General features: G+C 40.8%; 1 protein-coding gene across 2 annotated transcripts; it reads left to right on the forward strand.

Annotated features, from left to right (window-relative positions):
• The first annotated feature begins 1,663 nt into the window (after window positions 1-1,663).
• LOC110490071 (clarin-1) lies at window positions 1,664-13,349 on the forward strand. 2 transcript variants are annotated; one of them, XM_021563212.3, is made up of 3 exons: window positions 1,664-2,609; window positions 9,422-9,601; window positions 11,023-13,349. In XM_021563212.3, the coding sequence occupies exons 1-3, from the start codon at window positions 2,357-2,359 to the stop codon at window positions 11,286-11,288; spliced, it is 699 nt and encodes a 232-aa protein (XP_021418887.1). In that variant the 5' UTR covers window positions 1,664-2,356; the 3' UTR covers window positions 11,289-13,349. The 2 variants fall into 2 exon arrangements, with proteins under 2 accessions (XP_021418887.1, XP_021418888.1); XM_021563213.3 differs by having other exon boundaries at window positions 1,995-2,609; window positions 9,518-9,601.
• The last annotated feature ends 3,726 nt before the right edge of the window (window positions 13,350-17,075 follow it).

Here is a 17,075-nt window from a genome sequence, read left to right on the forward strand (position 1 = left end):
GCCTCGGACCGCAAGGCACTTCAGAGGGTAGTGCGTACGGCTCAGTACATCACTGGGGCAAAGCTGCCTGCCATCTAGGACCTCTACACCAGGTGGTGTCAGAGGAAGGCCCTAAAAATTGTCAAAGACCCTAGCCACCCCAGTCATAGACTGTTCTCTCTACTACCGCAGTACCGGAGTGCCAAGTCTAGGACAAAAAGGCTTCTCAACCGTTTTTACCCCCAAGCCATAAGACTCCTGAACAGGTAACCAAATGGTTACCCAGACTATTTGCATTGTGTGCCTCCACAACCCCTCTTTTTACGCTTCTGCTACTCTCTGTTCATCATATATGCATAGTCACTTTAATGATACCTACATGTACATACTACCTCAATAAGCCTGACTAACAGGTGTCTGTATATAGCCTTGCTACTCTTTTTTCAAATGTCTTTTTACTGTTGTTTTATTTCTTTACTTACCCACACACACACACACACACACACACACACGTACCTTCTTTTTTTCCCCACACCATTGGTTAGAGTCTGTACGTAACCGTTTCATTGAAAGGTCTACACCTGTTGTATTCGGCGCACGTGACAAATAAACTTTGATTTGGTTTGATTTGACAATGCAATCTTTATTGCACTCCACACTGCCCTTTCCCACCTGGACAAAAGGAACACCTATGCGAGAATGCTAATCATTGACTACAACTCAGATTTCAACACCATTGTGCCTTCAAAGCTCATCACTAAGCTAAGGACCCTGGGAATAAACACCTCCCTCTGGAACTAGATCCTGGACTTCCTGACGGGTCGCCCCCCAGGTGGTAAGGGTAGGTAACAACACATCCGCCACGCTGATCCTCAACACGGGGGCCCCTCAGGGGTGCATGCTCAGACCCTCCTGTACTCCCTGTTCACTCATGACTGCATGGCCAGGCACGACTACAACACCATTGTCAAGTTTGCCAATAACACAACAGTGGTAGGCAACATCACTGGGACCAAGCTTCCTGCCATCCAGGATCTCTATACCAGGCGGTGTCAGAGGAAGGCCCTAAAAAAAATTAAAAGACTCCAGCCGCCCTAGTCATGGACTGTTCTCTCTGCTACCGCACGGCAAGCGGTACCGGAGCGCCAGTCAAGGTCCAAAAGGCTTCTTAACAGCTCCTTCCCCCAAACCATAAGACACCTGAACAGCTAATCAAAGGGATTCCCAGACACCTCTATTACACTGCTGCTACTCTCTGTTTATTATCTATGCATAGTCACTTTAACTCTACCTACATGTACATATTACCTCAATTATCTTGACTAACCGGTGCCCCCCGCACATTGACTCTGTACCGGTACACCCTGTATATAGTCTCGCTATTGTTATTTTACTGCTGCTTTTGAATTATTTGTTACTTTTATTTTCTATTTTTTACCTAAAACTTTTTTTTCTTAAAACTTCTTAAAGCATTGTTGGTTAAGGGCTTGTAAGCATTTCACTGTAAGGTCTACATCTGTTGTGTAGACCTTAAAGTGAAGGGCAGGCATTAATTTCAAGTACAGAAGAAAGTCGGGAGAGGAGGACCACAGGAAGAGACAGAAGAGAGGAGGGGCTATTTTACATGATTAAGGGTGGGACACAAACAGTTGAATAAGACTTTAAACATGATAGGAAAGCATCCAACAGGAAAGTGTGATTATTGTTAGCCAGGGAATAGAGACAGTGGAGCATGTACTGATACAGTGTGGACGGTATGAGAAGGAAAGAGAGAGGATGAGATCCAGGATGATGGAGAAGGGGATACAGGAAATGAGTTTAAAGAGTATACTGACTAGAACGTCATTAGAAAAAAAATATATATAAATATATTTGAGACTAAGGGAAACGTGCTGCCACGTAGGATTTATTTTCTCCCAGTCTCTGGCCCACACTCCAGTACAGTAGGTGGTAGTAATGCACCATGACATTGAATGCCAACCGCCGATAAACTCCACGGAAGAAGAAGAAAACTCACGTGTTCAGTGCAGCAGATGAGCTTCGTATCCAATCAGACAACAGGTCACCGAGGCAAAAGTCGTCCCTCTCGCTGTCTTTGAGAAGCGTCTCCCGAATTTAAAACCTTGGTTACTTGGAAACAATGAGCAAGGGGGAAAACTATCAATGTAACGTAATACACAACGGCCACGTTAGAACAGCATCAATACGGTATAAACATTTAGCTTTTTCAATGAGGCTTGTCATAATAGCTTAACACAGATATTTAGCGTCTTCGTTTTGGATTATTTGCCTCAAGCAAGAATTTGCTACCAACTGGAGAGGAATTGAACATCATGGACTGGTCAGACTAATTATTTTCCCACACTCTTCTGACACCATGCCAAGTCGTCAAAAGAAAATTATATTCTCTGTCGCCGGTGTGTTGAGTTTCGGTTGCGTCCTCATTGTTGCGGCCGCGATGGGGTCGCAATTTTGGGTCCAGGGGACTATGCTGTGTACAACCGGGGCGCAGCTTGTAAATGCCACAGGACAAGAGCTTGATAAATTTGTCGGTAGGGTTAACTATGGTCTCTTTCACGGACAGACAGTGAAGCAATGTGGACTTGGTGGAAGACCCTTCAGATTTTCATGTGAGTAGAAATCCATGTGAATTGCATGAGAAGTTTTTGAAAAACTGTGGTTTTAAAGATTACTGCTGGGTTGAAACATGATGTTCTCATTTGAGCATCTATTATGAAAAGTGAATAACAACACTCCATTAATAATTCAAGTGACTATAGATAGACTACACCCTGTTTTAATTGAGTCCTATCCCTGTGACTTAAGGATCTATTTGATTAAATCAAATGTGATGTTTAGCATTAATTCGCTTGGCAGGATTGGCACAATATAAAGCCTACTTATAGACTGTAAAAAAAATCACCTTTACAATAAAGTATACTGAACAAAAATCTAAATACAACAGTCAACAATTAACGATTTTACTGAGTTACAGTTCATATAAGGAAATCAGTCCATTGAAATTAATTAATTATGCCCTAACCTATGGATTTCACATGACTGGGCAGGGGCGCAGCCACGGGTGGGCCTGGGAGGGCATAGGCCCACCCACTGGTACCGAGTAAATGTGCAGGGGTACAAGTTAGTCAAGGTAATTTGTACATGTAGGTAGGGGTAAAGTTACTTATGCATAGATAATAAACAGCGAGTAGCAGCAGTGTAAAAAACAGAGGGGGGTCAATGTAAATAGTCCAGGTGGCCATTTGATTAATTGTTCAGGAGTCTTATGGCTTGGGGGTAGAAGCTGTTAAGGAGCCCTTTGGACCTAGACTTGGTGCTCCGGTACCGCTTGCCGTGCAGTAGCAGAGAGAAGTCTATGACTAGGGTGGCTGGAGTCTTTGAACATTTCTTGGGCCTTCCTCTGACACCGCCTGGAATATACAGTACCAGTCAAAAGTTTGGACACACCTACTCATTCAAGGTTTTTATTTTGTTTGAACTATTTTCTAATTTGTAGAATAAAACTATGAAATAACACATGGAATCATGTTGTAACCCACAATCTTTTTAAATCAAAATATATTTGATATTCTTCTAAGTAGCCACCCTTTGCCTTGATGACAGCTTTGCACACTCTTGGCATTCTCTCAACCAGCTTCATGAGGTAGTCACCTGGAATGCATTTCCATTAACAGGTGTGCCTTGTTAATTTGTGGATTTCCTTTTCTTCGTAATGCCTTTGAGCCAATCAGTTGTGTTGTGACAAGGTAGGGGTGGTATACAGAAGATAGCCCTATTTGATGAGAGGCCAAGTCCATATTATGGCAAGAACAGCTCAAAAAGCAAAGAGAAACGACAGTCCATCATTACTTTAAGACATGAAGGTCAGTCAATACAGAACATTTTAAAAACTTCAAGTGCATTTGCAAAAACCATCAAGCTCTATGATCAAACTGGCTCTCATGAGGACTGCCACAGGAAAGGAAGACCCAGAGTTACCTCTCCTGCAGAGGATAACTTCATTAGAGTTACCAGCCTCAGAAATTGCAGCCCAAAGAAATGCTTCAGTGTTCAAGTAACAGACACATCTCAACATCAACTGTTCAGAGGAGACTGCGTGAATCAGGCCTTCATGGTCGAATTGCTGCAAAGAAACCACTATTAAAGGACACCAAAAATAAGAGACTTGATTGGGCCAAGAAACACGAGCAATGGACATTAGACCGGTGGACATCTGTCCTTTTGTCTGATGAGTCCAAATTTTAGATTTTTGGTTCCAACCGTCGTCTTTTAGACGCAGAGTAGGTGAAATGATGATCTCTGCATGTGTGGTTCCCACCGTGAAGCATGGAGGAGGTGTGATGATGTGGCAGTTCTTTGCTAGTGATACTGTCAGTGATTTGTTTCAAATTCAAGGCACACTTAACCAGCATGGCTACCACAGCATTCTGCATTGATACACCATCCCCTCTGGTTTGCGCTTAGTGGGACTATCATTTGTTTTTCAACAGAACAGTTACCCAACACACCACCAGGATGTATAAGGGCTACTTGACCAAGAAAGGAGAGTGATGGAGTGCTGCATCAGATGATCTGGCCTCCACAATCACCTGACCTCAACCCAATTGAGATGTTTTGGGATGAGTTGGACTGCGGCGTGAAGGAAAAGCAGCCAACATGTGCTCTGTATATGTGGGAACTCCTTCAAGACTGTTGGAAAAGCATTCCAGGTGAAGCTGCTTGCCAAGACTGTGTAAAGCTGTCATCATGGCTACTTTGAAGAATCTAATATATAAAATACATTTTGATTTATTGGTACTACATGATTCCATATGTGTTATTTCATAGTTTTGATGTCTTCACTATTATTCTACAATGTAGGAAATAGTAAAAATAAAGGAAAACCTTTGAGCAGGTGTGTCCAAACTTTTGACAGATACTGTATATTTACTTATGTGTGTGTGTGTATATATATATATATATATATATACACACACACACACACAAGTAAATATACAGTATCTGTCAAAAGTTTGGACACACCTGCTCAAAGGTTTTCCTTTATTTTTAGTATTTATATTATACATACATACATACATACATACATATATACACACACACACACACACACAGTGGGCTCCAAAATTACTGGCACCCCTGACTGGTAATGCAGAAACAAAATACTTAAAAAAAAATATAAACAATATAATTTTAGAGAAACTCAAAATACCAACATGTGAGAAATACTGTACTTTGTTCATGTTTAAATGGAACCAACCAAAATCATACAATTATTTAATACATTTTACCAAAATTAAGGTTTCATAATTATTGGCACTGTTCATTTAGTACTTAGTGCAAATCACTTCTGGCAAGGATAACAGCATGGAGTCTTTTCCTGTAATGCTTGACAAGGTTAAGGAACACATTTGGAGGGATTTTGGACCCTTTCAAGATCCTTCACATTCTTGGGTTTGCGCACATCAACTGCCCTCTTCAACTCAGCCCACAGGTTTTCGATTGGATTGAGGTCCTGCGACTGAGATGGCCATGGTAGAACATTGATTTTGTTGTCACAGAACCTTTTCTGTGTGGCTCTTGAGGGATGTTTTTTGTCATTGTCTTGTTGGAAAGTCCACCTATGGCCAAGTCCCAGCCTTCTGGCAGAGGCAACCAGATTGTCAGCCAAAATTGCCTGATACTTGGTGGAATTCATTATGTCATCCATTGTAACCAGTGCCCCTGGACCTCTGGAATGAAAACCTCCCCAAAACATCATCGACCCACCACCATATTTCACCATGTGTATGAGGTGCCTCTCCTTGTATGCATCTCTGTTTCGACGCCAAACATGCCGATGCTGTATCTGACCAAAGCACCTTCTTCCAGTCATAATTTAAATTATGTTAAATTACGCTTGCATCTGTGTCTTGGGGTCAGAAAGGGCTTTCTTCTGGCAACCCTTCCGAAGAGCCTGTGGTTGTGGAGGTGGCGTCTGATGGTGCTTTTTGAAACCTGGTGACCCCAAGACACCACCAAGGCCTGCAATTCTTTCATAGTGATTCTTGGGGATTTTTTTGCTTCTCTCACCATCCTCCCTATCCTGGGGGGGCAAAATGCATTTGCGTCCTCTACCCGTGAGGTTTTCAACTGTTCCATATCTTTAGATTTTTTTTATAATTGACCCGACAGTGCTCAATTGTTTATGGATCTTGTAGCCATTACCAGATTTATGAAGGTCTACGACCATCTGTCTCTTTTGAACTGCCAGTTCTTTTGTTTTCTTCATGGAGTTGGATAAAAAGGAATATTGCATCCTCATTTTTATATCCTAGTGAAACAGGAAGTGATGTAATGGCTCAATGTAGTTCCTTAAGACTTAGATAAACTTAAATACGTAGAATTTAATTCCTGGTTTAAGTTTGGTAGATTTTTATTTACAATCTTTAAGGGTGCCATTAACTGTGACACCTTGATTTGGAGGACATTGATTTTTAATTAAATCAGTAAATGATTTTGGTGGCTTCCATTGAAACATTAATAAAGTACAGTATTCCTCACATATTGGTATTTTCAGTTTATCTCTAATTATATTGTTTATTTTTTATGGAACTCGGTAGTGAGTGTTGCTACCGAAGACAGACAATTTTTTTATGCACTTCAGTACCTCGACGGTCCCGTTCTGTGAGCGTGTGTGGCCTACCACTTTCCGGTTGAGCCGTTGTTGCTCCTAGACATTTCCACTTCACAATAACTGCACTTACAGTTGACCGGGGCAGCTCTAGCAGGGCAGAAATTTGACAAACTGACGTGTTGGAAAGGTGGCATCCGATGATGGTGCCATGTTGAAAGTCACTAAACTCTTCAGTAAGACTATTCTACTGCCAATGTTTATCTATAGAGATTGCATGGTTGTATGTTTGACTTTATACACCTGTCAGCAACGGGTGAGGCTAAAATAGCCGAATCCACTAATTTGAAGGGGTGTCCACATACTTTTGTGTATATATATATATAGTGTCTTTGGCTATATCCATTATAATGATCCTGATAAATTAATTTACCTAGCTCAGAGAAGCTGTCCGTCTCGTCACATTTATATGCATGGCACAGTGGAAATCGCAAAAAAAACAACTTTGTTCCACAGGTCGGAAAGGCAGACAGAAAAGTTTAGACAAACCCAAACATGTCTTTTTTTTACTCCCCAACGGGCTCAAGAGGGGCGAAGTTGGAGTCATGCGTCCTCCGAAACATGACCCACCTAACCGCGCTCCTTAACACCCTCCAGCTTAACCCAGAAGCACCAATGTGTGGAAGGAAACACTTTTCAACACAAGAAGTCACTAGGGCGCAATTAGCCAAGTAAAGCACCTACAGCAAAACCCGGACGACGCTGGGCCAACTGTGCTGTCGCGGCCGGTTGTGGCATAGCCCGGGAATGAACCCGGGTCTGTAGTAATGCCTCTAGCACTGCGATGCAATTCCTTAGACTGCTGTGCCACTCGGGAGGCCCCCCCAAAACCAAACATTTTATAAAAGTACAGAATTCAAAATGGTAGTTGGGGGAAACATTGTAAAGTTATGCGTCTTTGAAATGTGATCAACTTGTTAACCCACTTCAGAGACAAGTAGGAGAAAATGCACTTTAATAATTTCCACACTGGAGAGCTCAACTTTGTTTATGCCCGTTCAGCATTGTCCACATCCGCTTAAGCCTTAGCCCCACCTATCTCTTTAAGAATTCCCGTGTTATTGCATGAGTCAGCATGGCATTGCCCTCCAGAAAGTAGTCTCTCTATTATCCGATTGTCACTAGTTAAGTCATCAATTGTAGAAAGGGGCAGGGTTTTATGTTCTTTAAATACGATTTTAAACCTAGCCACACTGCTAACGTTATGCCTAAACTTAAATGAATACCAAAAAGCAATTATTTTCCCATTTTTAAGATTATAGACCATTTTGTCACTGTGCTGTCTAGTGGAAACGCTATTATCCCCCTCCATTATTTCAGCCGATCATGGATCCTGCATTTCTTTTTCTCTAAAAAGCTCAGTGCTCTCTTCTAAACTAGACTAGTAATTTAAATGTTTTATTCATATTTATAGATCCCATATAAGTTTGTAATTAAGTCATGTGAAAGTTTACATGTTCAAGAAGGCATTTCTGGAAAAAATAAATACAAAATATAATGGTCCTACTGTGTAGGAAATGGCATCAAATGCCTACGATCCTGAATCTGGTCACAAATGCTAGCCTAGTGGCATGAGGAAATATTGTCTAAACACTTTTTTTTCAGGGGAGATTAAGTTTATACATTGACTGGCTGGGCTGTGCGATAAATCTAATGGAACTGTTAACGGGCATTACCTGGAGGATGTGGCATTGTTGTGCTATAACTCCCTACTATCAACCAATCAGAATCCTAGATCCAAGTAACCTGTTTTATGATAATAGATTTACAGGCTGCGAAGATGTATAGCGCTGCTGTAAAATTGACCTCTGTTGTTCAAGGTATTGGAAAATTGATTGAACAGTCACATCTCTAATGAGACTCGACTAGGCTACACATACAGTAAGCCTGTACACACATGTGGGTCATGGAGCCCTGATGACCACATGTAAATGCGCACATAGCCTACCCTCGGTGGTAGAAATACCTTGAACTTCATATTTATCATCTACAGCACTACCCCACCATTAATGTATGTGAAAACTGCATATTTCTATGTTTTTTTAGTAAAACAGATAGTGGAAATGCGTTTGACATTACTTTACTTTGCCAACTCATAGTTGGTTCAAATCAGAAATGTTTTATTTTTATCTGGCGTTCATCTTTTTGACTATAAATCCACCGTTTTCACATGCTGGAGATGATTCATTTGAAGTTGACACATTTTGGAATGTCAGCAGAACATAATTTAGTGCTAACAACAAACTCAAATCAAACAAAGCGATAGGAGAAATGTAAATGGAGTAAAGAGAACCCTTTATCAAAGTCATGTAGGCTAGCCTTACAGGGGAAACCCAACTGCCTTCAACTAGGTTAATTGGCCATTCATAAGAGGGCATCTCTTATAACTCAGCAGTACATGTTTTGAGGTTGCAGTAACAAGAATCCTACACAAGCACAGTGGACTGAATCTTTATTGGACCGTGACACATGCATCATCAGCAACTGTTCACTAATGAGATTTGGCACACACACACACATTATCTTTTCGCTTGACCCGGCAGGCTTACTAACCATTATGATGGCTTTTTATATGAACAAAAAACTATTTGTTCTCTGATGGTTTGCGCCATCTGCCTTTATACAAATAGAACACAGAGACTCATGCATGTGTTTCATCATGTGAAAGTTGTGGGGGGAAAAAAATACTATTTACTGTTTAATAACTGTAGAACATTCCCACACCTCTCCATATTGTCCCTCTCCTTGTAGTTTTTCCGAACTTGGTGGACGTCATCCCAGCCAGTCTTCATGTCACTGTGATCTTCTTCTGCGGAGTTCTCATCCTCTTCTCCTCTGTGGCCACAGGCTTCTTTGTGTACAACGCCTTTGGTAGTCCCTACGAGACTCTGCACGGAGCCCTGGGACTCTACCTCTGGAACTTCGTCTGCTGTAAGCACACACAAAAATAGCATCTTAACCTTTTTCTTTCTAGAGTGGTATCCTTCACAGGGTAGCCGAATCACCTTCTAAGTTGTGAACAAGCAGCCTACCATATGAACATTGGCTAAGCACAAGCCCCCATACTCTGCAACATAAGCACAAAACACACTTCTCACATCACAGGTAAACAGCTCTATTACACACATGCATTCCAACTTCAGATATAAATAGCTCGCTGTAGGCTAAACAGGAGCCACGTTTATTGGTTCTAACGTGGCATTTTTCCTGATGTTGGCCACATTTTTAGACAGGTGTACACTATTAAATGACTTATTGTGATCTGATTGTATCAGCTCTTCCTGACCACCTCTGAAGGTAGTCAGGCACACATTGTGTCTGGATATATTACAATTGTAGACGGATCTAGTGAAACAATTTAAATAATAATTATCCCGCCCTCTAAAATCATTGACAGGTGGGTCCATTGTGTCTTTAAATAAATTAAGAAATATTATTTGGAAAGAAAATCTCAAATAATGTGCATACAGCAAGGGACCAATAATTCTGAAAATGTGGGCCCAATCAGAATGTGGACAAGATAAGAATGCATGTTAGCCCCATGTATAAACGGGGCGATAGAGCAGTGGTTCTCAACCAGGAGTACTAGTACCCTTGGGGGTACTTGGCCTATACACTGGGTACTTGAGAAGACTCTGGTACAGACGCTGGTACAGTAACCAAAAAAGGTTGAGAACCACTGCTATAGAGAACATGATTGGGGTCCAACAAAGGTGTCCTTCAACACTTCAACATTAGTTATAAGTGCATATCAGAGTCATTCAAACACAACAGCCAAGCCATGAGTGGTTGGCTGTACGTTATTGAGAAAAGGATCCACTTCCCTATTGCCTTTTTCAGCTTTAAAACCAGTATCCAGTAGCCTACCATCTCATCAGGAGACAGTGGGCTACTTGACCTCCCATCCAAATAATGGCACAAATTAAGAAAAACTGCGACAAGGGTTAAATGATATTTCTCAGTTATCTGGAACCGAGGCCCTACCTTAGGGGGCCTATTCAATCAAAACTGCTTGCCAGGTTTACACTAGAATGCAAGTTTGGATTCATCTAATCAATGAACCTATTTTTACGATTATGTGAAAGATGTCACCATGTTAATTAAAATCTCTCGCTGCAGTGAATGACCTATGCTTAATTGTTTTGGTAACCTTTTAGTGATTGCAACTACTGTAGCATTAACATATTTCATTTTAATGTGGTAATGGAGGGAAAAGGTATTCTGCCTTATAGGAACGTGTTTACAGTAACTGATCATTTGGATGCCTTTGACTTCTTATTTGAACTCCCAGTGTTGTCAACTGTAATAGTATAATATTGTGTGCCTGTCTGTCTGCCTGACCTTCTGAACAGGCCTCTGCAGCTGCCTGGTGATGATTCTGTTTGCGTCCGAGGTGAAGCTCCACCGGCTGTCTGACCACATCGCCAACTTCAACGAGGGCACGTTTATGTACAAGACGCATACAGAACAATTCGATCACTCCTTCTGGCTCATCTTCCTCACCTTCCTCGTCCATGGCCTTAACATCCTACTGATCCGTGTGGCCGGGATCCAGTTCCCCTTCCAGGAGGCCAAAGAGTCGAATGTCAACACTGGGGCATCAGATCTCATGTACTGACCAGGGCTTTTGTTTGTTTGTGTGGCCGCTGGCTGCCCCTCCCCCACTCTAGTGACACTGAGCCTCGGCTATTGGCATGTCTCAATGGGAGACTTGGGGCCATAGCTCCTTGGTGCCCATGTGCTGTTGTAAGGTCCAAGAAAATGTGACCGTCCTAAGCCACTTCTTTTCTCCTTCCCATGACGAGCTGTCAGTCCTTCAGACGACAACCGGAGAAGTCTCCCTGGCCACCTCTGTTAGGGATGCTGTTTTGAATCTTGGAGGGGAGGGGTCTTGTTTTTCTTTCCATCGTGTCATTAATTGGTGATATCTCGTTAGGCGGTGGGCCAATTAAAGGCCAGGATTTCACTCGGCTATAGAAAAGCAGAGACTTGTTTGGTTCCACTCCTTTTATCAGGTTTTTCCAAGAATTGGCAGTCCCTCCCTTGGCAGTCCGAAGTTTTATCAATGAAGGGGGACTGTTAAACAGTATGTGACGATTGATTGACCAGAATAGGTACCATGTGTGTTTAGCCTTTCATTAGTGCCCCCGAAATGTATTGAAAGACCACAACTGTACAACTTAAACAGAGCCGTTTCTCTATCCCTTGTGCTTCATATTGGTTTTTACTTACATATTTAGAAATCCTAGAGGTCGCTTCATTGTTTAGTTAGATTATGTATTCAGAATCATGTGATTTGCCAATTTGAAAGATTTTAATGATGATCATTCCTAATACAACATTTTATTTTATGTGTAGAGCTTTTTAGATTTGCTCTAGATTTATATTCTGTTGGTGTAAGTCTGACATGCTGACCTCGCATGCGCGAGCGTTGTAAAATAAATTTCAACATACGTTATTCAATTATTGCACCCACTGCTCACGCATCTCCTCATTGGTTTATCGAAGCAGATACCCACGTGCCATCTCCTCATTGGTTATACCCACGTGGGTGATTGAAAGATGAGCTGAGTTCGGTCGTTCGTCGTGGTAACTGAGATGCCAATCGCCATATAAAGTCCAAAGAAGAAAAAGCCTGGAAGGATGAGAGATGACTAGAAACGATTCGGTTGACCATTTTATGTGTGGATTAATTGTCGGAGTAGAGGACCTTGTCCATTTCAGATAGAATAACAACTCAACGTTTATATCCCAGGTCAAATTAGCTAGCAACCGCAAGCTAGCTAAAAAGGACAAAATAGCAAGCTAAATTGCCATAAATGTTTAATGCTTTTTGACCTGTCCCCAAAATAATATAATTGGTTTGTTTTGATATTTGAACCTGCAGAGTTCCTCTTTAACCAGCAGAGTTCCTAGGTCCAGTGTCTGTTATTTTTCCCATCTTAATCTTTTCTTTTTATTGGCCAGTCTGAGATATGGCTTTTTCTTTGCAACTCTGCCTAGAAGCCAGCATCCCAGAGTCGCCTCTTCACTGTTGACGTTGAGACTAGTACAATTGAATGAAGCTGCCAGTTGAGGACTTTTGAGGCTTCTGTTTCTCAAACTAGACACTCTAATGTACTTGTCCTCTTGCACAGTTGTCCATCGAGGCCTCCCGCTCTTTCTATTCTGGTTAGGGCCAGTTTGTGCTGTTCTGTGAAGGGAGTAGTACACAGCGTTGTACGAGAGCTTCAGTTTCTTGGCAATTTCTCGCATTTCTCACCTTCATTTCTCAGAACAAGAATAGACTGCGTTTCAGAAGAAAGGTCTTTGTTTCTGGCTATTTTGAGCCTGTAATCGAACCTACAAATGCCGATGCTCAACTAGTCTAAATTAGGCCAGTTTTATTGCTTCTTTAATCAGGACAACAGTTTTAATCTGTGCTAAAATTATTGCAAAATGATTTTCTAATGATCAGTTAGCTAATCCAAGTTTATAATTTTAAAAGGCTAACACAACGTCCCATTGGAACACAGGAGTGATGGTTGCTGATAATGGGCCTCTGTACGCCTATGTAGATATTCCATTAAATCAGCCGTTTCCATCTACAATAGTAATTTACAACATTAACAATGTCTGCACTGTATTTCTGATCAATTTGATGTTATTTTAATGGACAATAAAAAATAAAAAATTTAAACAAGGACATTTCAAAGTGACCCCAAACTTTTGAACGGTAGTGTACTTATTACCTCGAATAACCTGTATTATTGACAATTTTTTACTTAACACTTTTTCTGAACTGCATTGTTGGTTAAGGGCCTGTAAGTAAGCGTTTCACTGTAAGGTGGTAAATTAAATTGATTGGACATGATTTGGAAAGGCACACACCTGTCCGTATAAGGTCCCACAGTTAACAGTTCAGAGCAAAAAACAAGCCATGAGGTCGAAGGAATTGTCCGTACAGCTCCGAGACAGAAGAAGTTTGGAACCACCAAGACTCTTCCTAGAGCTGGCTGCTGGGCCTAACTGAGCAATCAGGGGAGAAGGACCTTGGTCAGGGAGGTGACCAAGATGCTGATGGTCACTCTGACAGAGCTCCTCTGTGGAGATGGGAGAAACTTCCAGAAGGACAACCATCTCTGCAGCACTCCAACAATCCAGTATTTTTGGTAGAGTGGCCAGATGGAAGAAACTCCTAGGTAAAAGGCAAATGCCAGAAATCTGGTGGCACACTTGGAGTTTGCCAAAGGTCTGATGAACCCAAGATTGAACTATTTGGCCTGAATACCAAGCTTCACGTCTGGAGGAAACCTGGCACCATCCCTACGGTGAAGCATAGTGGTGGCAGCATCATGCTGTGGGGATATTTTTCAGCGGGAGGGATTGGGAGACTAGTAAGGATCGAGAGGAAACATGAACGGAGCAAAGTACTGAGAGATCCTTCATGAAAACCTGCTCCAGAGTGCTCAGGACCTCAGACTGGGGCAAAGGTTCCTCTTTCAACAGGACAACGACCCTAAGCACACAGCCAAGAGAACGCAGGAGTGGCTTCGGGACAAGTTTCTGATTGTCCTTGAGTGGCACAGCCAGAGCCTGGACTTGAACCCGAGCAAACATCTCTGGAGAGACCTGAAAATAGTTGTGAAGTGACGCTCCCCATCCAACCTGATAAAGCTTGAGAGTATTTGTAGAGAAGAACGGAAGAAACTCCCCAAATACAGGTGTGCCAGGCTTGTAGCATCAGACCAAAGAAGACTCGAGGCTGTAATCGCTGCCACAGGTGCTTCACCAAAGTACTGAGTAAAGGGTCTGAATACTTATATAAATGTGATATTTCCTTTTTATTTTTTTATAAATTTGCTAAAATTTCTATACCTGTATTTTCTTTGTCATTATGGGGTATTGTGTGTAGATTGATGAAGACAAAACACAATCCATTTTAGAATAAGGCTGTAACATAACAAAACGTGGAAAGAGTCAAGGGGTCTGAATTAGAGGTTGACCGATTTTATGATTTTTCAACACCAATACCGATTATTGGTGGACAGATTTATATTTGTAATAATGACAATTACAACAATACTGAATTAACCCTTTTATTTTAACTTAATACATAAATCAAATATATTTAGTCTCACATAAATAATGAAACATGTTGAATTTGGTTGAAATAATGCAAAAACAGTGTTGGTGAAGAAAGTAAAAAGTGCCATGTAAAAAAGCGAATGTTTTAAGTTTCTTGCTCAGAACATGAGAACATATGAAATCTGGTGGTTCAATATTCCCAGTTCTTTAATATTCCCAGTTAAGTTTTAGGTTGTAGTTATTAAAGGAATTAATAGATTCTCTCTATATATACCATTTGGATTTCATATATCTTAGACTATTTGATGTTCTTATAGGCACTTTAGTATTGCCAGGCTAATCTCGGGAGTTGATAGGCTTGAAGACATAAACAGCACTGTGCTTCAAGCATTGCAAAGAGCTGCTGGCAAACGCAGTAAAGTGCTGTTTGAATTAATGCTTATGAGCCTGCTGCTGCCTACCACCGCTCAGACTGCTCTATCAAATGTCAAATCATAGACTTAATAATAATATAATAAACACATCAGTAATATGGTAAAATCCGGAAACTTTCATTTCGAAAACAAAACGTTTATTCTTTCAGTGAAATACGGAACCATTCTGTATTTTATCTAACGGGTGGCAACCGTAAGTCTAAATATTGCTGTTACATTGCACAACCTTCAATGTTATGTCAGAATTATGTAAAATTCTGGCAAATTAATTACGGGTTTGTTAGGAAGAAACACAGTTTGCGACGAGCCAGGCGGCCCAAACGGTTTCATATACCCTGACTCTGCTTGTACTGAACGCAAGAGAAGTGACACAATTTCCCTAGTTAATATTGCCTGCTAACATGCATTTATTTTAACTAAATATGCAGGTTTAAAAATATATACTTCTGTATATTGATTTTAAGGCATTGATGTTCATGGTTAGGTAGATTTGTGCAACGAATGTGCTTTTTTTCCGCAAATGTGCTTTTAAATTATCACCCGTTTGGAAAAGTTGAAGTAGGCCGTGATTCAATGACAAATTAAGACACTGCATTGATTATATGCAACGCAGAACAAGCTAGTTGACCTAGTAATATCATCAACCATGTGTAGTTAACTAGTGGTTATGTGAAGATGCGATCTAGTGGGCTCATTGCACCCACAAGGTCCTTTTGACGCTGCACTCGCATAACAGGTGGTCAGCCTGCCACGCAGTTTCCTCATGGATTGCAATGTAATCGGTGTCCAAATAGGCCAATTACTGATTGTAATGAAAACTTGAAATCGGCCCTAATTAATCGGCCATGCAGACCTCTGGTCTGAATTCCGAATGCACTGTGTATGTTTTTAAACGTAAAATCCATATAAATCCAAATGCCTAAGTATTTATATGCAGGCACATGTTCGATTGGAGAACCATCTAATGAGTGAATATGTATTCCATCTAATAAGTGAATATGTATTCCATCTAATGAGTGAATATGTATTCCATCTAATGAGTGAATATGTATTCCATCTAATGAGTGAATATGTATTCCATCTAATGAGTGAATATGCATTCCATCTAATGAGTGAATATGTATTCCATCTGAAACATTCTTACGAGAGTTTGAAGACATGTATTTTGTGCTTAATACAGGCAAAACAAGTTTTAAATTAGGAAGGGATTTCTGCATTGCTGTCAAATCTGACTGTAGTTTTGACACAGCCAGATCAACAGTTGGGGCAATAACTTACATAATATTATCATCTACATATAGATTTATTTATAGATTGACCAATGGTGTTTATATAAATAGTGAAGAGAATCGGTCCCAAAAATCTATCCGTGGTACACCTTTACACACATTAAGAAATTCAGACTTAAATTCTGTCACGAAGATAATCCTGAAACCATGAACAGGCATCAGAGCTCAGGCCTATCGAGGACAACTTATTCAATAAAATAGCATGATCAACAGTATCAAAATCTTTTGACAGGTCTACAAACAAAGCAGCACATTTGATTTTAGTGTCTACAGCATTGAGAAGATCATTAAGACCTAAAGTGGCTGCTGTAATAGTGCTATGCCCAGGCCTAAACCCTGATTGGTTTACATTCTAAATACATTTCTCAGATAAAAAAGAGCAAAGTTGTACATTTACCAAGGATTCAAGAATCTTAGCTTGACAAGGAAGCCTTGAAATGGGGCAATCGTTATTAAGATCACTACAATCCGCACCCTTATGGAGTGGCAGCACAAGAGATGATTTCCATCATTTTTGAATATTTCCTGATAAATGTTAAACAAAAAATGTGAGTTATTGTTCATCATTGTTGGCTCAATGGCGCTGCACACTTAAGCAGACCAGGATCTGTATTT

Source organism: Oncorhynchus mykiss, chromosome 15, assembly GCF_057628025.1.
Source record: "Oncorhynchus mykiss isolate SJ-2025 chromosome 15, ASM5762802v1, whole genome shotgun sequence".
NCBI lineage: Eukaryota > Metazoa > Chordata > Actinopteri > Salmoniformes > Salmonidae > Oncorhynchus > Oncorhynchus mykiss.

Excerpts from the sequence above, each read along its gene's own strand:
- LOC110490071 (XM_021563212.3), top strand. The coding sequence starts at position 2,357 with ATGCCAAGTCGTCAAAAGAAAATTATATTCTCTGTCGCCGGTGTGTTG. Across the intron at positions 2,610-9,421 it reads AAGACCCTTCAGATTTTCAT|TTTTTCCGAACTTGGTGGAC; the intron begins GTGAGTAGAAAT and ends CTCTCCTTGTAG. Across the intron at positions 9,602-11,022 it reads CCTCTGGAACTTCGTCTGCT|GCCTCTGCAGCTGCCTGGTG; the intron begins GTAAGCACACAC and ends CCTTCTGAACAG.